Raw genomic sequence first — 26849 nt, forward strand, 5'->3', positions numbered from 1 at the left:
CAAAGAAGAGTCGAATAAAGTTCCATGAAAACAGACCATATCCACATGAGTCTTAATACAATGTGGTAGAACCAGAACCTAACATTCATGAGAGAGTGAAACAAGTGTAGAAAGTGCACACAAAGTAGAAACACTAGAAAATTTAAGAATGTAACAGAAGTGACAATATAGATCACACACAGAAGACACCCATCTTTTTACCTGGATCAGGAGGGGCTTGTTGCTGCCAGTGTGGATATGCATTTCCCCACCCCTGGGGAGCATAAGGGGCTGGAGGACCACTGAGAAGATAGAAATCAGTATCAAAATACAAATTCACCAAAAGCTAGAATCTTTGGGAAAAAGCACAAAACCAAACTCAATACTTACTGAGGAGCAGGGCCAGGTGGTCCTGGATTATAAGGTGCAGGGTTGTACGGTCCCATTGGAGTTCCAGGCCCTGGAGGCCCAGGAGGCCCATGGGGGCCTGGGACACCATGGGGCCCATGGGGTACAGGTGGCCCTAAAGGATTTACTGGGCCCTACAAGAAAGCAAAAAGTCATTCAAAAACCAGAAAAACAGTAATGGTTGAATAATTCAAAACCAAATAACCTTCCATTTCTACCCTCTTTATATAGACACAAGCAGTAAATGTTTGATTTTCCTTCATTTCATTGATGTTGCAAAAACTATTAACTCTACAATATTAATGTAAAATTCATTAAAATCAATAGCACTAACAAAGAATTGTCCTTACTCCTATTTTCTTCAGACTATTTATTACCTTTTCCACTATTTCTTCTTTTAGAATTCTTACTTTTACTAGTATTCCTTTATCACCTCAACCATGGAAGCTTATCAAATACCAGGTCCCTTTTCTAGCTTATCTCTCTGTATCTACTCTTTACCTACTCTAACAATAATCAACCACCTTGGCAATATATCCCCCAAAATTACTTTTCTTATATTGTGAATGATTTATTGACTACTTTAGCAACAATATAACTAGTTCTGCTCAATAAACTGAAGTCCACCTCGCAGCCTGTCACTGAAACCCATCCAGAGCAATAATTTTAATTCATTTCTTCCTTTGGCCTTTATAACTTTCTAAATACCATAAAAATTCCTTTTATAATTGATTTAACAAATCAGGATATTTTGTATCCGTATCATACCAATTAATTCATTAATTCATCTTGCAAAGGCCACTACTAAATTTAACTGTTCTAAAACATTCCTTTCTTGAAATTAATACTGACCTTGTGACATTTTGGATAATGCTTAAACTTCATTTGGTTGTCAATTTGTTCAGTACTAAATAATGAAACTAAACTTCATGATTTTTAAAGTCCTTTTCATTAACCTAAGTCTCTAAACTGTCATTTTTCCTCACTTCTATTAACCGTAATCTATCCAAGTAGTAAAAGAGGATTACTGAAAAAGGAGTAAAATTTTAATAAAGCTGTGCTAGCCACTCTTTTAAGTAACACATACACACTTCAATCATTTAATCCCTATAACCCTGTAATGCAGACACTATTATTCTCATTTTTAGAGGAAGAAACTGAAGCAAAGTAAAACAAGCCCCAAGGTCAGTCAGTAAATGATTAAATTGCGTCTTTAGAACAATCTGTATCTTGTTTGCCCATCAATCCAGATTTAAATATTAATCTATGCATGCCAAAAATAGCAAAATTCAAAACCAAGCTGTGATATTCATTTCTGTCATCAATCTTTGCCATGTTGAGTTCACAATCATTTTCTTCATGTCTCTGTATAAGTACACTTATTGTTCATATGATGTTTGTATTTTAAAAGACAGTATTTTCTGTACCCTTATTTTTGTCTTCTAAGCAGAAAAAAGTGTCACACTGTTTTGCACCCCATTTATAGCATGGCAAATATTGAGGAGAATTTTCCTAAGAAATTCTAATTATTATTAATAACCTAAGATGCTCCCTCGTATCCTATGTTAATTCTTTATAGTAAAAGAATACAGTAAAGCACTATTTAAATATTTGGAAAAAAGACCAGGTAAGACTTCATATTTTTTGTACTATCACCAGCAAACTTTTTTAGTTGAAAAATTTCCAAGTTTGGCTATGCATCAGAATCACCTAGAACATCTATCTAAAATTAAATGCTTCACTTTATTCCAGACATTCTGATCAAAACTGTGTTTCTCATATGTAGAGGTGGAATGCACTCAAGTAGTCTACATTTAAAATTTCCCCAGATGACTGTCAGTCAATCTAAGAATTAGGATTTGCAAATTTCTACTTCAAAAGTGGGGATACACCAGATCCACTTTTGCTCATCTAGGTTACGTAGGGTAAGCCCTTAATGCTGAATTCCCATTAACAACACCCTTCAAGTACGTTTTACAACCTTCCATCAACCCTAACATATCTGCAAGTAATGCTATTGTCTTATTTACCCACGCCCAAATATAAGGTCTTGTAATGCAGGAGTCCCAGGCCTGGAACTTGTGCCTGGGTTTGGATATTCCAGAAAAACCACCAGGAGGACCAGAGGAGTGTTCTGAGTTAACCCTACAGGTTTGACACCCATAGCTGTATTTAATTAGGTTACTTTTCTTACTGGAAAATCTTTTCATTGTTTATGTATCTATTATATGATGAGGCCTATAATTTAGACTAGAAATTGACATTTTCCTATATAGTACTTGTTGGAGGCATGAATTAATGTCTTGTTTAACTAATAGGGTCTATCCTATAAATTCACGTTTAAAGCACACTCACACCAATCTTTTCTTCTATGAGTTGCCGAGCATAGTCTATTTGCTGAGGAGTGCCACGAATAGTAAATAACTTCATATTAGGATCTGCATTAGGTGGAGGATTTCTCTGAAGTTCTATTCTTGCACCAGACTGTTGGCTTATGCTTTTTATAGTTTCACCTCCTAAAATCAAAACAAATATATTTCTCTAAAAATTCAAAGGATACAAGAGGAACTATTAAAAAGAAATTGAAAGTAACATTTAAAAAATGAAAACAAACTCAAAGATACGGACAGAATGACAGTTATCAGATGGGATGCGGGGGGGAGGGGAGGTGAATTGGACAGAGGGTAAAGTACAGTAACAGAAGCAAACTTTGGTACAGTGAATGCGGTACACAGAATCTAAATTCTAATTTTATATACCTGAAATTTACATGTTACTAACTAATGTTACCTCAATAAACTTAACAAAAGAAAAATGGTCATAATTAAATGGGTCATTATTAGTTTTGACCAGTATTCTTTCCATCTGCCAATATTCTATTAAGATTTTCCACTTATTCTACACTTTAAATCAAATTATATTAATCATTTCATGCTTCTCTTAAAATATTTATAAAGCATAACTTAGTATATCTGTATCCAACCTTAAAATAGATTATAACTTATCAAAATACTTGGTTTAATTGTTTTTACAAGCAATTTCAATATAAATTAACAATTATTTTAAAATGTGAAAATTTAAAAATGTGAGTCAGGACAAAGAAAAATCAACAAAAACACCCAAACTACTTTTTGGGTTAAAAGAAGTTTCTTACACTAATACTGAAACTGCTGATCCCTTTCTCTATAATCCAATGTGATACAAATCCCACTTTTTATTTAAGTATATATGAAGTCCATTTATGTTTTAGTTGTTACACATCAACATAAGAACACTTTTCTACTACAATATAGCCCAGGAAATCACTGCTACTTATTTATAACAGCAACAGAAATAGCATCCAGAAAAATTAAGTAATTATGTTAACTTTTTAATCCTCTAGTATAAGAGTTTAAAATACATTGCCTTTTCCTATTATTAATCCAGTTTTCCCAGTTGGTACAATGAAATTAAATTCCTGTAGTCCACCAGGTGGTCCCATATTCCAGTTGCCTTGACCTCTACCTCTTCCTCGACCACCAGGTCCAGGTCCACCAGGATTACCAGCCTATAGAGAATAAAGACAAAAAGAAACAGTCAGTATAGACGTATACTCTTCTTCCCATAATAAAATTATTACGTCTAGTTTCCTCAACTTTCATTTTCCTAAATCATAAATTTAGGTAAGTTAGGACATAACTTGGCCCAAATTATCACAGCCAGTATTAACCATCATTTATTCATTTTATACTGGAGTGAATAAGGTTGCACACGTATATAGCTGCCTTTCTGCTTGCTCTATTATGTCTGCCTCAAAACAATTTAAACTTTCTAGTTATTCATAAAGTATCATCAAACAGTTTCTGACATAAAAAAAGGGGGGACAATAAGATTTGAACAGAAAATTGTTAAAAAAAAAAAAAAAAACACACAAAGAAAATGTTAGCATTCTATCAAACCTGAACACTTCGAAGAAGGTCTGTAATTATTTCTGCAGCATGCTGACACCGGTCTGGAGGTCCTGTTATTTGTGCTATTCTGTCAGGTGTTGTTCCATCATCTTAAAAAAAGGAACAAATTGGATTAGTTTAGCATTAACTGCGTCAATATCAAAAGTAAGTTCCACCAACACTTAGAAAATTAAATGCACTTACTCACCTGGCTTAAACTGAATTCGAACACCAGCATCATTTTGTATTTTTTTAATCATCTCTCCATTTCTTCCTATTACAATGCCAACAGCAAATCTTGGAATGGGGACCTTATGCAAAGAAGACTAAGTATTAAGAAAGCCATTTCCTGAAAATCAATCTGCCTCAAATCATAAATGTAGCACTGTTTATATCAAATAGGGTAACAAGATACAAAACAGGTTATATACTAAGCTGAGAAGTGGAAGGAAAAAAGAGAATACAATATTGAAAAAGGCTATGACACCAAACAAGAAAAAAACGATTATACTTATGGATGAGCATACAACCATTTGAGTATTTTTACTTACATCTATCCCTTCATTTCCTCCTATTCTTGACCCATACTCATTTCGAACTTCTCTGAAACCACCTTGGTCACGAATTAACTCTAACACCATTTCCTTGGCTTGCTGAAGTAGAAAAAGTTATCCAATTTAGAAAGCATGTCTCAAAACATTGTAATTATTCATGAATAATTTGCTCATTCTGCCACCCACACCAAATCCTTCTTTGTAAAATATAAACTTAAGTTTACTTGAACTTTGTAGGGGTCTCCTGTAATTCTAAGAGGTTTGTCAGCACCAGTGTTCTGAGGTCCATCTTGAATCATAACCATTTTAACTCCAGCCCGCTCCTGTTAATCATAAAAACCACATGTATTAACCAAAGGGGTGTGGAAGGAAACCAGCTTTAAAACAGATGAAAAGTAAAACTTTTACAAACAACAATACCTGAAGTTGTTTAATAGTCTCTCCCCCCTTTCCAATAACTAATCCTGCTTTGCTAGCCGGAATCATTATTTCTTGAACTGCATTTCCTGGTCCATCACCATGATGAAAGCCAGGGGCTGGTCTTCCTTTTTCAACAATCTGGTCCAGTAACCGTTTTGCTGATCTGTTAAAAAATTAATAGTCAAATAAGTTGCAGCATACCCAAAAGCTTATCCAAACAGAGAAACACAAAATATAATCAGGTATCCCTCCCAATTCTAGTTTAGGTGGCTTCAAACTAAATTGTCACAATTTTAATTAAAAGAAAATGCCATCAGGGCCAAAGTCTGAAATTATTCAATTTTCTAGGTATACAATTTTCAATATTTTTAAGAACCTAAAATTTCTAAGTAGTAGTTATATTTCTACAATGAAGCTGATTCCAAGAACTAAATGGATTCATGCTTTTAAATCACCCTTTGATCACTCAAATGTTAAAATGTATTCATTCAACAAATACTTAAAAATGTCAACTATATGCCAAGTATTCTATGTAATGGGGTTACAGCACCAAACAGAACAGGAAGTTTCTGCTGGCATGGCTTAACTTCATTAATTATGTAAAAAGAGCATGTTAGATAATATGGATGTCATTTCGGAAGTGCTATAAAGCAAATCAAAGCAGAATAAGGATGAGAGAATGTGTGTGAAGGACTGCTATTTAATGGAAAATAGATATGGGAGAGTTTATTGATAAAAACATTTGAGAGCCAAGACCTAAATTGGGGGTAGAATATATAAATATCTGGGGAAATGTTCCAGAGAGAATAGGCTGTGCAAAGGACTCAAAGGAGAAGCACGCTCGGTGTGCTGAAAGAAAAGAGGCTATCTGAGACTAGAACAGAGTAAGTCGTGAGAAGAATGGTAACAATGAAGTGAGAATGGTGACAGGTAAATAAGCCATGATAAAAACACTGACTTTTAATCTAAATGAGGAAGCATTAGAGGATTTTGAGTAAAATTGTGTAACAAATTGATTCACATTTTAAAAGGATCACATGGCTATACTTTTATAAGAATAGACTACTGTTGACGAGGCTAAAAAGAAAGGAGATGTTGCAATAATATAAGCAAATGGCATCACAGATAGGGTAATAGTCTAGAAAGTGGCAACGGGAGGCTAGATTCCAAATAAATTATGAAGAAAAAATGACCAAGTCTTGTTTATGGATAAATGAGGTATAAGAGGAAGTATAAAAACAGTTGTATACACTGAGATGTGATCAAAAGAAAAAAAAAAAAAGCAAGCAGGCTGGGAATGGTGTGGAAAACAATTTTGTTTTTAACAAGCTAAAGTTTCAGATGTCTAACAGAGACATTCAAGTGGAGGTACTGAGCAGCTGGATATGAATCTGGAATTTAGGAAGAGATCAAGGCTGAATATAAAAATTTAAGAGCATATGATATCTATTGCATATAATGCCATATATTAAATGAAGTTAACAGAGTAAATGAAGTGTTCTAAAGCGTATGTGTAGATATATCATAGGAAGACTGAATTTCACATTCAAATTGAGAGACCAGAAAGATAAGGCTGGACAACCCAAGAAAGACTGAAAAAGAGGAACCATGAAGTTGGGCATCACTAGGCAAGTGGTCCACTGTCTAAAAATGCTGACAGGGAGAATGATGTGGAGGCCAGCTGTGATCTTGAAGACCAATATCAGTGAAACAGTGGGAATAAAAGCCTGATTGGTGCAAGTTCAAGACAAAATGAAAACAAGAAGATGATACAGCAAGTCAAGTAAAGCTACCTCTTTTAAAAAAGTTGTTGTAAAAGGGAACAGAGAAATAGAAATGTGGGTTTCAGGTATGATTTTGTTTAAGATGGATCGATTTCCAACCATGTTTGCATGCTATTAGAAATTATCTTGAAAAAAGGGGAAATAGTGCAGGAGAAAGTCGGTTCAATTGCAGCAGCAACATCCTTCGGTAGGAAGAATGGACTAATCTTAGGCACTTGATTTTCATACTTACTGGACAGACTCAGGTGTTCCAGTTAACATACAAGACCTCTCTGGAAGGCCACCACTGTCTATAATTTAAAACAAAAAAACAAAGTTTAAGGCCAAGAAAAAATTAACAGATAACATCACTTTCACTAGCAACTTAAAAAAAAATGTTAGTTTTTTAGTTAGTATGAAAATAGCAAAAATAACATTACCAGGAGCGATCTGTATCTTGCATCCAGATTCCTGCTGTATGCGTGAGATCTGCTCACCTCCTCTGCCAATTACTAGTAAGAAAAAAGAAAATTATTTAAAGAAAGATTGTAAGTTATGTTTTGATTATTTTCGAAGCTTTAAAAATTAGGTTACTCACTAAATCCAACCATTCCATCTGGAACTTTGTATTCTTCTGTCATTACAGACCTGTTAAGAAAGAACAGAAACTAACATTTTCCTTCAAATAAAAATAATCTGTTTACATATAAAAGGTATTCTACTGATAACGATGGAAGTCTAGTGGCTCCTAATGGCTTACGAGCACATGTTTATAGTCAAAATATAGCTTGAGTAGTCAGAATCTTAATTAAAGTACACATCAAGTAGGCAGAGTATGATAGATGGAACAGTCTGTAGGCATGAACTGCAAAGACGTTGGAATGGAGTTCAGGGAATGTCATTTTAAGTTACTTTACTTTACATTAGTTATTCTAAAATGTGCTAATTCTACCCATCCTTCCCAATTACAAATGTATCTTACTCAAAAAGGAAAATGGTCATTCTGTATCACACCTTCTTAAGTCGAAGGAAATGAACTATATATACAAAAAAAAGGCAGATATACATTCATCATACACTACTTGGGTGTGGTTTTACATAAATACAGTTCAACTAAAACTTTCAAAGTACTCTTTGACAAGCATTTGACTATACCTTTGCTGCTGATGCATCGGTGGTAACTGTGTCCCAAAAGCTACCAAAAAATTAAAAATAAAATGAAAATTTTAAGTTCACATATATTTAACAATACAATATCATCAAACAATTCTAAAGTCTTTTGCTGACACACAAACAACACCTTGAGAATACGAATACTTAAACCAACATTGACACTAGGCAAAGGGGTCAGTTAAAGGGCAGACTTTTACTGATAAAGGAAAAATGATATATGATATAGAAAAAAAATTCATTTTTCAAGTGGTAGTAGCATAGATTAAGAAATGGATTTAAAGAATAAATTGAGTATCCAAAACAATTTAGCAGTCAAATCTTATTAATACATTTCTGGTCATCAATGAAGTGGGAGATCATATAAAGATAGGAGGTATATATATATATATATATACACACACACAAAGAAATTCATTCTTAAAGAATATTCATGGCTTTCAACTAACTTCAGAGATACCCAATAAAAGATAGGAAACAAAATCCTGATCAAAATCCAGTTATTTTAACTTTTAATACAACTTTAAATACTTACAGTCATTTTGAGGAGCAACTTTCTTGGCATCTGGCTGATCTGCAAAATTAAGAGTCTTTTAATTTTTTTCCAATGAGTACAAATATAAGACTTAGTTCCCCCTGCCCAAGCAAAAATAAATATCAGTATAAACATTTATGGAAATAGGTGAGGGTATGGTTTGGCATTTGAACCTAAAGTGCCAAAACTCAGCCCAAACTCTTAGTAACCGAAAGAAGAAAAATTAAGTCTTTCATTCTCTTCACGTTTTAAAGATGCACAGACATTTAAAAAATTTCTTTTTGACTGTATCAAATCACTGACCTTAATGTGTATGTTAAGCACTTTAGAATGATACAAGACAAAGTATTTAGATCCATTACTAGCAAAATATCACATGCTAAAGGCTAATGATGCTTCCCACTGCAGAAACTGAAGACTGAAAGAAAAAAAAAAAACCTATCAAAATGGGAAATTTTGACATATCAAAAGTTGAGTGTATCTGAGAGTGACCACAAAGCTATGCAAAATAAATTTAAAAATCACATTACAAGGCAATCTCAAACTGTTCTACTGTTCCTCACCAAACATTTCAAGGCATAAACTTCAGCAGAAAAACTCAAAGCAACTACATGACTACCTTCATCTACATCCTTTACACAGATGAATACAATGCATACCTTAGAATAGACAACCGACAGCTCAATGTACTACATTCTCCTCCCCCCATCAAACTTAAATGATTAAACATCAGAATGTGGTGCAGCAAAAATTCAGACACATACTCCAAGAAATATTTGTGTCCATATAAGAATCCACTGGTTTATTTCACGTTTACATACTAAACACAGGTAATAAATAAAAATTCCTGCCTTTAAAAGGAGAGGGCATTCCCTCCCAGTGTGTTGTACTGCTCGGACTTGTCCAAGAGCCATCTACACATAAAATAAAAAGAATACATTACATACAACATCTGAAGCATCATTAGCTCATTTTTTTTTTTTTTTTTTTGTATATTAAAACCTCACTATAAATGCGAAAGTCACTTAAATAAAACCAAGTACTCCTGGTCAAAAGCTACAAATACATTCTATAGGCTCATTCAGAAACCTCCTTAAAAAAAAAATAAATAAATAAAAGAAAAAAAGAAATTTTATCAAAATTCATACATCAAATCTAAAGCAAAAATACTCATGAACTTCTAAGTTCAGAAGCTTCAACAATTTTTTTTTTTAAAGTACAAGGCACTGTAAGTCTACTGCTTTAAGCCACATTGAGTTAAACCTGAAACACAAAACAAGGTACTAAAACAAAAAAGTAACAAAAAAAGGTATAACCTACAACACACTAGAGTAGCAAACTATAGCAACTTCAACCTTTAAAATGAATTTGAAGTAACGAAATGACAAAAATATAGCATATAAAGATTAATTCATGTATGGTAAGAAAAACTCATGAAATGTGAAATGTCTCCTAGATATTTTATTTATGTTTTCGTTTACCTCCCCCACCCCCACCCCCTCCAGTATATTAACAAGTCGTCTGTGCAAACTGTCATTCTGGTGTAAGTCTAAAAGAAAATGATGTTTTCTAATTAAGACAAGACTGGCTGGTTGATTCAAATTTTACCTACCTTGTCTAGGTCTCTTTTCCCCCTTTCCTTTTGAGGCCAATATAAACCTTACAATTTTAGGAACCTTATGATAAAAGTATTTCAATAAAAGAACGTTCAAAAAGTACTGAAAATCACTTCAACTAAGCTGCATAAAACAATTAAAATACTTATGGCTATAACTTACCTCCATCTTCCAAAGGCCTTTTTTGTCCCCCATAACCATAGTCATTTGAATTCAGTGATGTACCAGCATCACCTCCAATTTTTGCTGCAATCTTAAAAAAACAAAAACACCATCATTAAGGATAGCATCATAACTACTATATACTATTCAGTACTCAATTTCCTCATATAGTTACTAATACATGTATATATGCCAAATATCTGACATAAAAAAATATTAAAATTTTAGTTCATTACTACCATTAATAACTTCAAAAAGTTAACAAATAATCATCATCTGGAATAAAGCTTCTGCTATATCTCTGTTAAGAACACAGTAATCACTTAGGAATCTTTAGAAAACTGTCCAAATAGCTTTGAAGAAAATCTGGATCCTAATTCTATCTTTTTCACGGCTCTCTGCCATGACTCTTCAAGATGTGTATAGGATGTGTATAGGAACAAAAAATGTGAACACCTTGTGGGACTCTAAGGCTGCACTGTCTAATAGGGTAGACACTAGCTACAGTGATTACTGAGTACTTAAAATGTGGCTAGTCCAAACTGGAAATGTGCTTTGAAGTATAAAATGTAATTGACAATCTGAATATAAAGAATGTAAAGCACCTCAAAATTTTTTATACTAAACATATTAAAATGGTAATATTTTGGATATGTTGGATTAAAAGTGACTTGATTTTAATTTCTGTTGGACAATCTTGTTCTAAATAAACATGGGGGCGAGGGGAGCCTGGCAAGCTGTATCTCCAAGAATGCTTCACCTATAGAGTCATTTTAACCTTTAACACTTAACTTTTAAAGTGGGGAAAATCATCACCTTCACTTGACTATACAAACATCACATAAGAAATACCAGCCACAACCACTGGACATTTACTACATTTTTCTATGAAAAAGAAAATGGAACTAAGATTGCTGCATGCCACCAATAGCCGAAGCTCCACACTGTAATTGTTTTATACTCATTCTATCATTCAATTATTACAACAAACCTATGAGGTGGAGAGTACTTAGTGAGACAGACATCCATATTAGTTGAAAAAAATCTCAAAAGGTTAATTTAACCAGGGTTACATAGGTAGGTCAATGGTGGATATGTCCCACTTTCTACACAGTCCATGCTAATTAGTACAAGGAGTATTACTGAAGCTGGGTGAATGGCTTATCAATGTTCATTACATTATTCTTTTGATTTTGAGTATGTTTGAAATTTTCCATGATAAAAAATTAAATGGAATATCAAACTCTTGGTGATTGGAATTCTCCCAAGATGTCCTGTTATGAAACTAAATCAACTACCTTGAGCTTCATAACTAGGAAAACTAGAGACAGAATATATTCAGTGACTTGCCTTAAATCCAGTATGTACCACTTAAGTCCTACACACACACACACACACACACACACACACACACACACACACACACACACGTATATATCAATTCCTACGTATCACTGTACTTCCTAAGGTTCTTAAGATTTCCATTTTCCTCATTTGTCACCTATAGCAAAGCATATTAGGATTAAGTATAAAAATGCTTGATTAAAAAAAGGTATAAAATTTTATTTTCCTGTCTACAGCCATGCTACCCTGAACAAGCCCGATCCTGTCTGATCTCAGAAGCTGAGCAGGGTCTGGCCTGTTTAGTACTTGGATGAAAGACCCCACCTAGGAAGACCAGGTGCTAGAGGCATAAAAAAACAAAAAAATAAGGGATTGTAAACCAACAAGGTCCTTGCAATCTGTGAGGTCAACCAAGGGTTGTCTCGCCTAAAAACAACAACAACAACAAAAAATTATTTTCCTGACTCTCTATACTCTCTATGGTCAATCTAACCTTCCTTAATTATTTTTCACTTTCTCAAAAGCCTATTTGTACCTTTGAGCATCTAATTAAAATCTTATTTCTTTTCTGAAAGTTTTCCTCACAATTGTTTTTCTACCCTTAAGTTTTAAAACACTTAGCACTGAATTGTTCCTTAAGAACTTAAATACACTGCCAGGCACTAATAGGCATTGATATTAAGGAAATTATTTCAGGCCAGAGAAAATAGTAATACTAATGATAGGAAAATGGCTTAGACTGAATATCTTCTCCAATTAGCTTTTAGGAAAGCTCTATGAATCTGCAAAGCAGCAATTCTCGATCTCCAAGAAACTTCTGCACAAAGAAAGGATGCTTATTTATATACCTATTTTTTGAACAGTTCTAGAAACTATCCAAATAAATGTGAAAGTTTGATTCAGTTAAAAGAACCTGATTCAGTCAAAAGAACCAGTATCATCTCAAAAATTCAAAATACAAAGATATTCGGGAAGAGCTTTTAGTAAAAATACTAACAGATTGGACTATGTCTCAAAGATCTGTTAGAAAATATACATTTCCTATGTCACTACCAGGAGAATTTAAGAGAAAGTCATTCTTAAAATCCAACCTCCAACTAAATAAAATTCTTATTAGACTAGAAAAATTAATGGTAACCAATTTCTTTGATTTTAATTTATAGTAACTCAAGCTTTCCATTTGGAGCTTGCTCTACTGCTCAAATGAGTAAATTTTTTTTTATGCTTTCATTGTTTCAGCATTTTCCACCTTCTCCAAGAATTCTGGAACTGAAAGGAAATTTAAGAGATTTAGTCAGACCATCTGATTCTATAGTAAAACAAACCCCCAAACCAAGAGCAGATTCTCAGAAGTTAGCTTCCCAAGTTAACTAGCTCCTAATTTTCAATCCAATCCATGCTTCCTGGAGCACAACTGTGATTTGGGATGGGCTATAAATCTGGTTCAATTGCTTTGGGTCCTTGCCAAATTTTCCTATGCATTCTGTACCTCATTTACCTTATCTACACAAAGTAAATAATAGTTTCTATACTTATCTTGTAGGATGGTTGTGAGAATTAAATGAATTAATACCAGATAAGTTTAGCACAGAGCCTAATACATAGTATATAAATTAACTGTCAGTTATTACAAACAAATCAGCATATTATAATTCAACTACAAGCAGGGTCCACGTGACTTCAAATATTTGATTTTATAAATTTAACAGATTTTTATTGGTCCTGGCCAAAGATATAGCTGTATTTTGCTTATAAAAACTATGCCTGTGGGACAGTAAGGTATACTATTTCTCCTTCTATCTCCAAGATCTAACATAGCCATAGGCATTTGAGAAATGAAACAATTATTTTCAAAACACAATTTCATTGCTACTTTAATCCATTAAAGATTTTTCTTGATTCAATTCAATAAATATTGAGAATATACTATGGGCGAGGTCCTGATGGGTTCTGTTCCTATGCAACAAACATATGAAGAGGCTTAACGGACACTAGAAATATTGCTAGGTTACCACTTTATTAACACTGTCCCCTTCAAACACAAGTATTTTTGCTTATCATATTCAAGCTTTGCTATCCTGCACTGAAGGGAAGAATGGTAACTAAAAAGTCAAGAATTATATTTTATAAAATTTTCACTGCATTCAAACAACATAATGCAGTCTGAATCACTTTTACAATTATCAAGGAAGAGACTTCAAGAATAATTGAGTATTTAATGGCTAATTTATTAGTTTTTTAGAACTGAAATGAAGTTTGATATCCTTAAATTTGTGATCTACGATTCTCGTCACCTAGTCTTAGCCTCTGGTTCACTTTAATCTTCATATAACCTTAAGAAAAACAAGTTTTAATTTTCCAATTTTCAGAAACAGAATTTGTTAATGTGATCATCAAAGAATCTCAACTTCACCGTATGGAGTCACAACCTGAAATACAAAAATATAAATTTCTAAAGTGTACAAGTTGGAAGTTGGAAACCTGAAACTAGAGAAGCAATCTGGAGCTCCTGTACTGGATTTAGCTGAAAGTATTACAAAAATCTGCAAATTTCACATTAAAAAAAATAAGCTATTAAGATTCTCTGAGATAAAAGATTTAGCAACTTGGCCTAAATTACCAGATGGCAACAATCAGCTAGAGTAAATGCTACAAGCATTTACTAGGTAGGGAGCAGGACTATGCTGCTTTCCTTCATAACAAATAACTGTCCAGCCAAAAACGCCTGTAGCATCCCCAATAATACACAGTGCTTTGAGGGCCAAGCTGTTCTTATTCCTCTTCCTTCCAAAGAACATACAATAATACTCTGGACAAAGAAAAGAAACTTAAAGTTAGATGGAGATTTTTATCCTTTGGGAAAAAGTATTAACCTAACTTGTTTCTTCAGTCCTAATACTCTTTCCTATATTCCACTTTTGTAAGACAAGCAGAGGCATCCTCAAAAGTAATCAGAAGGGTTAATTCGACTCAAAAGCTAAATTTGGGAATCTTGGATTTAAGATCAATTCTGTAAAGAAATAATCAAATCATTACAGCCAAAAACATCTGGGAAGAGTTATTATTACAGCAAGGGCAGTGCTGCAGCTGACCTGTTGGCATATAAAGAGAGTATGAGATATTCCATAGACTGAGGACTATTTCTATTAAAAAAGCACTCTAACTTAATCAGGAAATTATAGCTTAGTTGAATAATGAAGTCCAATTTTTTAATTAAAGCATGGTAACCCAAAGTCTTTGAGACATTGTATTCACCTTTTCTTACCTCATTTTCCACCCTCTTTCCCCCACCCAATACTACCCCACCAGTGACTTCACTCGGGTTCCCGTTATTGCAAAAAGCCCATACGTTTGCACATGTGCTTCTTTTCTGGACTGGTAGGTCAGACTCTCAGTCATTTTTTAATGCCTTAAAATACCAGTCCTTCACTTTGGCAGTTAGGCACCCTGCTCCTTGGTGTTCTGTACAGTGACTAACTCAAAGTAGGAACTTTATAAATGTTTACAGAATAGATTAGCAATATATATATTTTGTCCACTCCTCTCTGAAAACATTCATCAGATACAATTCATTTGCATTTAGTTCCTTTTACTATAGCATAGCTTCCTAGAAGGCAGAAATCCAATTCACACATCTAAAAAATCTCCAGTACCTAAGTACGGTGTGTGGCACATATTAATTCAATATGCTGGCTGATTAAAAATAGTTCAGGTGAGTTTTCCAAACCAATCTAAAATCCCACGAAGAGTTCCTGTCACTATATGTTTCAATCACTATTACAAACATGTTCAAAAGTAATAAAAAGTAGGTAAAAAAAATATTAAGACTTTTGTTGACTCCTCTGAATACAAACAAATCCAGGTACATTTTTATTTATAACGTGTTTGCATTATTTAAAAAGGAGCGATTTGTTACACCACTACAGATTTTATGAATTGACTCAATCTTTTAACAGAGCTGGAGGAAAAAGTGAACTCCTAATGCAATCAAAGCATTCCACAAAATCACTTTCTCATTACCATTCGTTTAACACTGTAGGTCTAAATATGTCTAGCACTTATTATGCATAGTGTCATACCAAGAATGAGATTACGTTTGCTTATATCCAAGTCCAAAGCAAAATCAAACATCTTAAAGTTACAATTTTATGAAGGGACTACCTAATAAAGATTAAGCTAAAATTAAGAAATCTTTAAATCTCCTGGAATGTAAGTATTTCTTTCACTGCTTTCGTTTGTGAAAGAAGTGCCTTCAGGGCAAATGTACACACCTACGTGATACAAAGAGGCCTGGTCAGTTTGCGACTGTGAACTGAGAGGCAGATTCAAATAGAAACTTGGGGGTATAATGGGCCCGAAGCCATTTTGAGAAATAAGGGGGAAGGGCTGGTATTGCACACTGACACGTAAATCCCGCTCTGAGGAAGGATTCCAATCCGGGATGTCTGTTCTCTCTTAAATCTCTTCCTTGTAGGTGAGAGCGAGCGAGCTTGAATGAGCTGGAAGCTGTAACGACTTTTAATGACACATCCCTTATCTTACCATGGCTCCTGTGGACAGCCCTTAGTTCTTTCCCAAACTCATTACCAGAACCTTCCATACTATTGTGTAAAACTACGCGCGCTTTATCCCATGGGGGAAAAAAATGTTCATTCTGAGGAAAAGGAACTGCTCAGCTAACTCCTTGGAAAAAGCAGCGTGAGTGCCACAGAAACAAGACACGGTCCTAAAGCCATTTCTACGTAGCACGCGTTGGGGTTCCAAGTGGCTTAGACAGTAAGAACACAAAACCGAGTTCCAGCCTAACTAGTATTACATGGGAAAATGTAAGCCTCCCAACATTTCGGAGCCCAGAAGGACACTTCTTTCCTCTTCCTCACGCGGGAAGAAGTAGCGGCCTACTGAGCCAGCGGCCAATTACCGTGAGCTGTTGGGATCCCGCCGCGCGGTCCAGACTTACCTGCCGGGCTCTCTGCAGCGCATCTTTGAAAGCATCGTTAACTCCTCCACCACCACCGCCGCCGCCTCCACCACCAGCTGAGCCAGAGGAGGGTGGAGGCACTGTTGAATAGTCTGCCATGTCTACCCTACCGTGGCCGCTACCGCTTCTTCGCAGAGACCTTCTCTTCAGCCAACTGCTAAGAAAGAAAGAAAATGGCGGCCGTTGAGACTGTATCACATTCTTGTGCGACCATCGTGCCGTAAAGGGGCGGAGACTGAAAGAAATCTCGCGACGTTTTAAAGCAAGGCGCTCTGGAGGTGGGGCAAAAAAAAAAAAAAAAGACAGAAAGATGTCGCGAGATTTGTGTTTAAGATTTCGCGAGAAAGTGGTTTATTTTGGCGCCTCCTCTCCGCGCGGTCTTGGGTAGAGGATGTGTGGCTGTTTCTTACGGGTGGTGGGTGATGTAGGCGGGGCGATCGCGGTAGCCTTGAGTTTCTGAAAACTTGAAAAAACTGTAGTGTTTCTTAAAGGTCGCCGCCTAAGGGATGTAGTGTCAATGAATTTTCCGCCAAGGATAATTCTTTGTATCCATGGGGAAGAGAGTGGCGTCACGAGTGTAACTACGCTACAGTGTCTGGAGAGCGCGGCAGCCAGGAGTGCGCCTGGGAGAAGCGCGCCCTGCTCGCCGCTCTGTGATGCTCCGGAAAACGTCCGCCGGGTCTAGCGGGAAGTCGGCATGATTTTCAGGGTAGTAAAGTACCCCAGTATTTTACTTCTAGGTCGTCAGAGTTTTGAATTTTATCACAGGCGGGAATGAATTCAGGCTAGAAGCTTCTTAGTTCTCGAGCTGATTGCCGAAGTTTCGGTGTAAATGTGGATGAGGCTGTAACAATAAGACTGCCGTAATTGTCCCTAAAATTGTTTTAACCAGACTTAATAACCTAGTATTGTGTGTGTCCGTGACCAATTTGATTGAGGTACTTGTAATTAAGAACAGCATCCATTTCTTAACCAAAATTGACTTTACAGGTTAGAAATAGTTTCCACCTGTGAGAACGCAAATATAAGGCAATATTCTGAGTTGTCATTTTTAGACTGTTTAGTATTTTCTGTTATTTCCTTGTTACTAAATTTCAGACCTTTCCAAGTGTATCGTGGCATATAATTTACTGCATAAATAGTTCCAGACATACTAGGAGGATGCTTTAGGATACGATTACAGTGACTTTTTCCAAATTTCCTTTTTGATAACAAATAATGAGGTAAAATTAACTTTACCAACTTTGGCATTTTGTGTTTTGTTAATTAGGTCTAAAAGAGTACTTTTCCCATTGTTAGTCTTTGAGTAATTCAGAGAAATGAGTGCTGCAGTCTTCCTGATACCTAAAACTAATGTATCCACTTGTTCAAGGCCCAAAGTAAGTCAGATAACTAAATTACATAGATAAAAGCGGGTTATTATTTTCCTTGAGCTTTTCCTACCATCGTATCCACTTATAGCTTTGATTATCTTTTTCACTGATTTTGGGGGAATTTATATTTGACTGTTGGAGTACAGATTTAAGAAAGCTGGTAAAAAGGAAAATTAAAAGCAATGTTAGTATTATTGCTAACTAGAAGTATTTCAGTTGCATTTTAAGAAAGTTTAACAAATGGCACTTTTTAATGGGTGATTGATTTTCATATTTTGTTAGACTGACTTAAACAATCAGACCTTCTGATCAATGGTATTAACCGGAGTGGTATAATTTATCTCCAAACAAATAAACTTTATTTCATGTATACAACGATTTTTGTTTCTCTAAATATTGAAAATAAATAAGGACCACCATTTCTAGTTTTCGTTTGTTCATTTGTTTGTTTGGTGGGGTTGTTTGTTTGTTTTGGTAGATTCTTCAGGAAGTATGGGTCTTCTAGGATGAAAACCAGTTAGAATCAGTTTAGATCAGGATTTCTCAACCTCTGCACTATTAACACTTTTTAGCTATATAATTCATTGTTTTGCTGTACTGCTGTGCATTGTAGTATGTTTAGCAACATCCTTGGCTTCTTCTGATAAAGGCCAGTAGCAACCCCTTCCTCCCCAACTGTGACAACCAAAAATATTTCCAGACATTACAGATGTCCCCTGGGATGCAAAATCATTACACCTTGGGAACTACTGGTCAGCCTTGATTCCTGTCCTTACCTCCAGGAAGACCTATTTACCATACTTATGAAATATATTCCAAATTGCATTATTTCATACCTCTACTACTCCCAAGTTACCACTGCCTCACTCCAGGCCTGTTAGAGTAACATTCTAGGGATTTTTCTGCTTCCACCCTTACAACTCTACAATGTACTCTAAAAAATTATGAAATTTTGTAAAGTGTATTACTACAAGTGAAGTCTCAGAGGTAACAACCACCCATGTATCCACTCTCTATAAATGTTCCCCAAGGAATAGTCTTAATAGTACTTTCGCAGCTCAAGGTGCTGCTACCTGATTCTATTACAGTTGTTTCATTTTGTGGCTGCTTGAATGATTTCTTTAAAATGTAAATCAGATCATCTCACCATGTCTTTTCACTTTAAATCCTATCCCTGGAGTGAGTGGCCTAAGGGCTCTTGTAACCCTGTCACTGTGATTATGTACTCCTCCCTCTCAACACTCCTTGTCTCATTCCACTTCCAGCTATTTGGCCACCTTGCTGTCCAAGATCTTTCCTACCTCTAGGATTTTATACCTGCTTTTTCCTCTGCCTGGATGCCTTTATAGACCTTCACATGGGTGATTTGTCCTTATTCAGGCCTCAGTTCAGATGTAATCTTAGACCACCTCTGACCTGGTTGTGCCATTCTGCAACCCTTCTATCCCATTACCATGTTCTCTTTGTAGCATTTATCGAAAATTATGTTGTGTTTACTTATTCTCTCTTCCATTAGAATGTAAACTGGAGAGCAAGGATCTTATCTAACTCTCATTGACCAGACCCAAACATAGTCTTAGCATTCTAAATATTTGTACAATGAACGAATATTGAAAACATCTGCCTCAATATTTTAGTTAGTTTTGTGACATTGGGCAAGTGACTTAGTCTCTGTGTGTCACATATCTACATTACGTTCATGACCTGCCTTGCTATCTTTGGGTGAGATATCTCTGAACATTTCAGAAACTGTAAAGTGCTATGCAAATGGAAATTGGCATTAGTAAACATATAATTTGGCTTCTGGTATATCATAATCGGGAAATGCTATGTTGAAATTTGGGATTTTGAAAGCATCTGTCTCAAAAATCTAGCCTCTACCCAGTTCTTGAGTGATTTTAGCTAATTCTACAGCATATATTCCAATAACTTACAGTAAAGCTAGTATGTAATACTTCAGAATATAATGTAAAATGAAACTGTAGAATATACATATATATGGTTTCATAATTTATTTGAAATTGGTCCTATACTTACTCCAGATGTGTTTCCAAAGCTGTGCCAGCAGCTACCTCCAAAACTCATTTTGCATGTTTCCTCAAAACCAAAATGTCTAAAATAAAGTAATATATTTACAGTCTTCACCTTTTATTTCGTGGTTAAAAAATGTTTATTTTTTCCTTCCCTACTTGGATCATATATTTACACATCAATTCTTTTACTTCTGTTACATTTATCTTTTTTCATGACATTTTTAGCCTACTAAATAAAGATCCAAATTAAAAATAATCTTTTTTCATTAAACTTAACCTGACCAATTCCAATGATATCTTACCTAACTTCAGTGGTTGTCTGCATCGGTTACAGAGAGCTTTTTTAAAAAATAAAGGCTGAGCTCTAACCCCCACTCTGAGATGAATTTCAATATTTAAAAACTTTCTAAATTGCTTCATATTTGAGAACCATTGAAATATAACAAGCCTACATGCAGACTATGGCTTACTTTTAATGCCTTGCAGTTTTTCTCTAGTTATTATGGGCAGATGATCTTGAGAACTCAAGGTCTAGAAATATTTTCTATTTTTGGACCCATTCAGGTTTTTGTTGATCTAGGCTAGAACAGTATTTCTTAAACAAGGGCCACTGGAATCATCTTGGATGCTCTTTTAAAATGTGCATACCTGGCCCCATCTGATGAATCATGTTTTGACATATCTGCATTTCTTTTTTTTTTTCCCCTAATAAGCATCATAGTTGATTCTTATGCTCATCAAAGTTTGAAAACTGCCCTTTTATGCAAAAAGAATTTATAAATGTTTACAGGATTAAACAATTAAATTTTATTTCCCTAGACCGTAGTAAGTTCTAAATATAGAGAACTGTCCTCTCTACTTTCCCCTCTTTATAAAGAGAGGTGTGGTCAAAGACAATCTTATTCTTCAGTTTGCTTAGTATGGCTTAGTGCTTTTATGTTCGTGAAAGTTTAATAAATATCAGATTGAATTCTTTCTTATCACACACTTTTCCTGCAAAGCTAGAGCTCAACAAATTGTTGAATATGTGGTTACGAACACTGGGGGCCTTTGAGGCTAGATGGCACGGAGTAGCTTCACTTAAACTTTTCTTCGAATATAAGACTTAGAAAGACCTTGATATCTCTAATCTGTTTCATTTTATGGTAGAGGAAGTCGTGACCCAGATTGCTTGAGTATCATGTAAAAGTGACAAGGTTAATTACAGAGCCAAGATTAGAGTCCTAATCCAATGCTCTTTAATGAAATAACCTCTGTGAAGCAGCAGTGATGGGGTCAAGTTTCAGATGGAGGTTTTCTGCTTCTTAGGTAGATGGGAAGAAGAATCTGCAGAACCAAAACCATCTTGATTTTTGTAATCAGGACATCTACCTTTACTCACAACATTTACTTTTGAAATAGATTATTAGAGATGGAGGATCTGTGCAAATGAAATCCTTGACTGAAGATGGGTGGGTATGAGATGTAAAACTCACATGGCATACAGTTTTGTTGTTGTTTTTCGTGGAACTTCTCTGTCCTGACATTTCCATGTCTCTATTTATAGCAGTGATCTCTTTGGAATTTGCCTTCTAATTCTGTTCTTTTATGTTACTTCAGATTAACTTCTCATTTCATTTTTAAAAAATGTGTTCGAAGGGACTTGGGAAGGAAAAGAAGGAATTAAAATTTTTAGAAGAGGCATGTGAAATTACTATTTTCCTATGAATTAATCATTGTTTATAACAGGTTATCTAATTGTAATACCTAATAATACACATACTAATTTTTCAAGATAAAATGATAATTTATTTTTTAAATTTAAAAGCATATGAAGCATAAATTAAATTTCTTTGATCCAGGACAGATACTACATTTAGATTAACAACCTTGTTCCTTAACTATGTACTTCGATATAAGTGAAGATCAAGAGATTTTAATTATAGAATCTTTAAAAATGGTAAATTTAAGGGCAGGGACTGTCTTATTTACCTTTGATATTAACAATACCTGGCATCCAGTAGTTGCTTTTTTACGTATTCATTCAATTCAGTAAAAATGCCAGGCATTGTTCTAGGTGCTGGATATACAGTAGTGAACTAAATTAGACAGTAACTTCCTTACCCTCATGGAGTTTGAGTGAATGAATGTTGGATGAAACCATGAATCACTTTGCAAATACTCCATATTTGTTTTTAGGTAGTTATTTGTATCAGACTAAAAAAGAATAATCTGTAGTTGATTAAGCAGTGGGTTGAAGAGTTGGAATGGGAGAAGCTTAATAATCAGATCATTCATTCATTAAATATTTATTTCCTAGTGTGAGTATGTAAAATTATTTGGAATAATCACATAATTACTATAGTCAGTGTCATCTCTATTGTCATTCAATTCTCATGTTCTGTTTGTAACCCCGAGTAAAGTCTTCAGTTGCTATCCAGAGAATTTCATCTCAAATCAGATACCTTTGAGTGTTTCTGACTGTGCTGGCCCAAAACTTCATACACACTAAAATTCTAATTGTTAATATTTATTGTCCTTCACACCAGAGTATGAGCTCCATAGGGCACCTTGCCCATTTTAGTTACCATTGTATACCAAGTACTTAAAATAATGTGACACATGGAAGGTGTTAGTAACTGTTAATGAAATCAATCATTGATCACTCAAAATGCAATTCCTTTCCTGCTCATGGCTACGGCCTACACCTATCTAGTCTTCATCCAGACTACTCAAACAGAGAAGATCTTCAACTCTAGTATTATTCTCTCAGGAATACCTATTACCACTTTAGCTTGTTTATTAATGTACTCCATCTGTTGTAGTCTTTTGACTCTTCTTTTTTCTTTCAATATCTATTATTTCCTGGCCTTATTTTGCCAGTCACTTCAAGAATTCTGAATTCCCATTCTCCTTTGTTTTTCAGTTGTGTCCACTCTTTAAATTCACTACTCTTTTAATCTCTTCAAATAGACTTTGGAGTTGGATGAGCTTCAGCTCACAATTTGGTACCTAAATGCACTATTTAACTTTGCCAAGTTTAACCTCTTTAGAGTCTCAGTTTGCTCTTTGGTGCCTGAAACAGTATTACAAAAATGAAATGAAATGCTTGTCACCAGATTCTACTGCCTATTTGTAATGAAAACCCTTATTAAATAATAACCAAAAAGTTCAGATGCAGAGTGGCTCTAGGGTTGGTTGATTAAGCATTTCAACAATATATGAGGAATGGTGTTATTTTCATCTTTGTCCTCTCCTATCCTTAATGTATGATGTGGCTTAGTGCCCCTAATGATTGCATAATGGTTGCCACAGTTCCCGGTATTATGCAGTCATGATTGTAAAGTGGAAGAAGTAAGTTCTTTCTCTTTAAAAGCAAGGAAATCTTTCTACTACCCCCATCCCCTGGATACCAATCAGACTCAGAGCTGAATCACACAAGCTTACTCTAGCAAGTATCATACTTGGTTTTGAATAATTACAACTCATTTCTTGGGGCTAAGGGAGAAGCTCCATTTTCCTGGTGATAGCTATTATTATTATTACATTTGCAACTCAGGATTCTGTCCTTCAAACTTTTTTCTTTTTTTTTTTTTTTTCCGTGTACTCATTCTAGTATAATCTTTAGTCTCGGGGTTTTAAAGATTACCTCTACTCTCAATTTTTTACTTTCCCTCTGGACTGCTTCTATGAATACCAGACTCATATCCAATTGCCTATTAGACACTACTATTCGTAAGTTTAATATGTCCATTTCCAATTTATCCCTCCAGCTCTTCTGTCTTCCAATTTTAGTAAATAGCAATTTGTTCTTTCAATGGAGTCATTGATTTCTCTCATATTCCACAACTGTTCATCTGGAAATCGTATTGACTCTACCTTTAAAATAAAATAGCACTTCCACTTCCTAAATCCTTTACTGACCAGTCTTTTGCTGTATCAAATACATTTTATGTTCTTTTGCCTCTAGACTTTGTGTTCTTGGTCCAAATTGCAGACTGTCCCTTTTGCTCTCTTTCTTTCTAAATTTTATCAATCTTACAAGACCCTACTCACATTTTTCTTTTCTGAATCCTTTCCCATCTCCATCTTCCAGTCCAGGATGAGCATATAATTAACATTTATTTAGTATTTTACTTTATATAACACCATTTCACATACTTCCTCATTATATCAATCAAATTAGGTAGTTGATATTATCCATTTTGTAGAATAAGGGAATTGAGACTGAGATGTGATTTTTTCCAAACTCTATAGATACTAAGTAGTGAAGCTAAATATAGTGGAACCAAATCCTTTTGTTTCAAGTGTCATGCTCTTACCTCTATGCCTTGATGGTCCTTAACTCCAATAATAGTTACACAACATTTATTTGGCCATTAATTGATATTTACTGTCTCTGTATCAAACTAGTTTGATTGTTAGCTATAGACTAGACTATAAGGGATATGTACAATTAATAGGGAAAGAGAATAAATAGGAGCGTTGAATACATTTCTTCTTGATAATAGAATCAAAGAGGTCATTAAGAGCTGCTTACAAACCCATTTACTTTTCTAAAGAGATTAACCTTTTAAAAAGTATGATTCCCACACTTGCTTCTTCTAGCCAAAATAATAAGCTTCCTTAAGTACCAAATTTTTACTACAATTTTTAAAGCAGAGCTAAACAAAGAGGCCTTCCCTGACCACCCTGGCTAAAGAAGCTCCTGTCCATCAATCTCTGTCTTAGGAACATTTAAAATTTTTCTTTAAAATATTTTAATCTATTTGAAATTATTTCTTTATTAACTTATTTATTGCATATCTTCTACTAGAATGAGTTGAATAAGAGCAAAGATATTGTCTGGTTTATAACAAAGTATTTACTGAGTAGTAAATATTTGTTGAATGATTGAGATAGTTTATTCATGAAGAATGCTCAGTATAACACCCATCTTTAAAAACAAGTTTTTGTACTCATCAAATACTATACAATGGGCAGGCAAATACTATTGACTGCCTAATTCTAAATATGAGTCCAAATTACTGTAATTACCTAAAAAAGGACATTTATTGTTAAGAAAAAATAGGATTTCTAGAACAATTTAAATATATGGGGGTTAAACTCTTAAAGACACTTGCCTTAAATTTACTTCTTGTAACATAGATGGAGTAAGAAATGAATCTTTTCAAAATTTTCCTATGTATTTTCCCTAAAAATAAAATTGCATTCGTAATGATGAATTTTTTTTTAGCTATTGTAACTCATCCTTAAAGCCTGAAGCTTTTCCACAGAAACGAGAATTTAAAGTCTGAGTTCCAAACTTAAAAATCAAGAAATTTGCTGTAAGTAGTCTATGATAATGATGCCTCTTAGTGTTTGAAGGCATTTTAGGAAAGTACAGTTTTTCCCTCAGTATCTATAGGGAATATCAAGGATACTCCCTCGGAAACCCAAATCTGCAGATGTTTAAGTCCCTCATATAAAATGGCATAGAATTTCCATATTATCTCCACATATCCTCCTGTATACTTTAAGTCATATCTAAATTACTTAATACCAAATACAATGTAAATGTTATGTACATTGTTATTACACTGTATTATTTAGGGAACAATGACAAGAAAAAGTATGTACATGTTTAGTACAGATGCAACCATTATAGACCTAATTACTAGTACACATCGGCAACAACATAATGTTTTTTTCCCAAATATTTTTGATCTACCCTTGGTTGAATCTGCAGATACGGAACCCACAGATACGGCGGGCTGACTGTGTAACACATAGAGGTAAGATATACTGTTATTAGATGGCCAATAGCTGGACAATATATTATTACTCAGATATTATCTAAAAAGCAGGCCAAATATTAGAACAGACACAGCCTCATATTCCTTAAGTTTATGTTAATATTGTTAAGAATATCATAGTTTACTAGTAGATTGCTAACTATAGAAAAGCTCTTCAAAATTTTATCACTAGTTTCAGTATCAGATATGTATACATATATAGATTACATGTGAAAAAGTATATGGAATTGCTAAACTAGAATATTGTATAAATGTTATGGGGAAGACATAGAACAGTTACTTTTTTTAACATTAAGAGACTAAAATTCAAAAATAAAGGTCTAAAAAGAGAACATGGCAAGGGGCATGATCTTGGAGGAAGCCTGAGTCCTTTGAGGCTGATTCTAGTAGTCACTTTAATGCTTTATACCAAGTAAAACTTGAGTAAAGGGAGATGATTTGTCAATAGACCTTTAAGTGGTAGCAGAATATATGCAGAACTTAAAATAATAAAAACAACTTATATGTGTGTATGTCATTATATAAATTTTATTGCTATCACATATATTATCTGATTCTCACAATAACCTTTATAAGTTAGGAATTCAGAGAAATTAAGTGATTTGTGTAAATTATTTATATATTAAGTAGCAAACCTGAGATTGGAAATCAAACATTCAAATTCTTAGGCCTTTATTCTTTAATCTAGTCTTTAAATATTTGTAGCCCCTTATGCTAGTCCACTAACAGGAATTTACGATACTATGATAAACAATAGTTTTCTGTAGGCAACTTTTAAGTAGTATGAGGTATATGAGGCAGCAGCAGA

At 34.5% G+C, this 26849-nt stretch overlaps 1 protein-coding gene across 12 annotated transcripts in view; it reads right to left on the bottom strand.

Annotated features, from left to right (window-relative positions):
* The window catches only part of FUBP1 (far upstream element binding protein 1), a 32432-nt gene extending 15358 nt beyond the window's left edge, over positions 1-17074 (bottom strand). For 7 of the 12 annotated variants that reach the window (XM_036235450.1, XM_036235445.1, XM_036235435.1 and 4 more), the window contains exons 1-17: positions 16841-17074; positions 10537-10627; positions 9610-9672; positions 8759-8797; positions 8209-8248; positions 7652-7701; positions 7494-7565; positions 7307-7364; positions 5291-5453; positions 5095-5193; positions 4868-4969; positions 4525-4627; positions 4326-4426; positions 3793-3934; positions 2743-2903; positions 370-521; positions 202-281 (exon numbers count right to left, since the gene is read on the bottom strand). In XM_036235450.1, coding sequence (XP_036091343.1) covers positions 202-281; positions 370-521; positions 2743-2903; positions 3793-3934; positions 4326-4426; positions 4525-4627; positions 4868-4969; positions 5095-5193; positions 5291-5453; positions 7307-7364; positions 7494-7565; positions 7652-7701; positions 8209-8248; positions 8759-8797; positions 9610-9672; positions 10537-10627; positions 16841-16960 — 1636 coding nt within the window. In that variant the 5' untranslated portion in view covers positions 16961-17074. The remainder of the gene's footprint in view (positions 1-201; positions 282-369; positions 522-2742; positions 2904-3792; positions 3935-4325; positions 4427-4524; positions 4628-4867; positions 4970-5094; positions 5194-5290; positions 5454-7306; positions 7365-7493; positions 7566-7651; positions 7702-8208; positions 8249-8758; positions 8798-9609; positions 9673-10536; positions 10628-16840) is intronic. The other 5 variants (XM_016151027.2, XM_036235456.1, XM_036235439.1 and 2 more) reach the window with 2 other exon arrangements.
* Positions 17075-26849: the final 9775 nt, after the last annotated feature.

The sequence above is a fragment of the Rousettus aegyptiacus genome, unplaced genomic scaffold (genome assembly GCF_014176215.1).
Source record: "Rousettus aegyptiacus isolate mRouAeg1 unplaced genomic scaffold, mRouAeg1.p scaffold_m13_p_1, whole genome shotgun sequence".
In the NCBI taxonomy this organism is placed as follows: domain Eukaryota; kingdom Metazoa; phylum Chordata; class Mammalia; order Chiroptera; family Pteropodidae; genus Rousettus; species Rousettus aegyptiacus.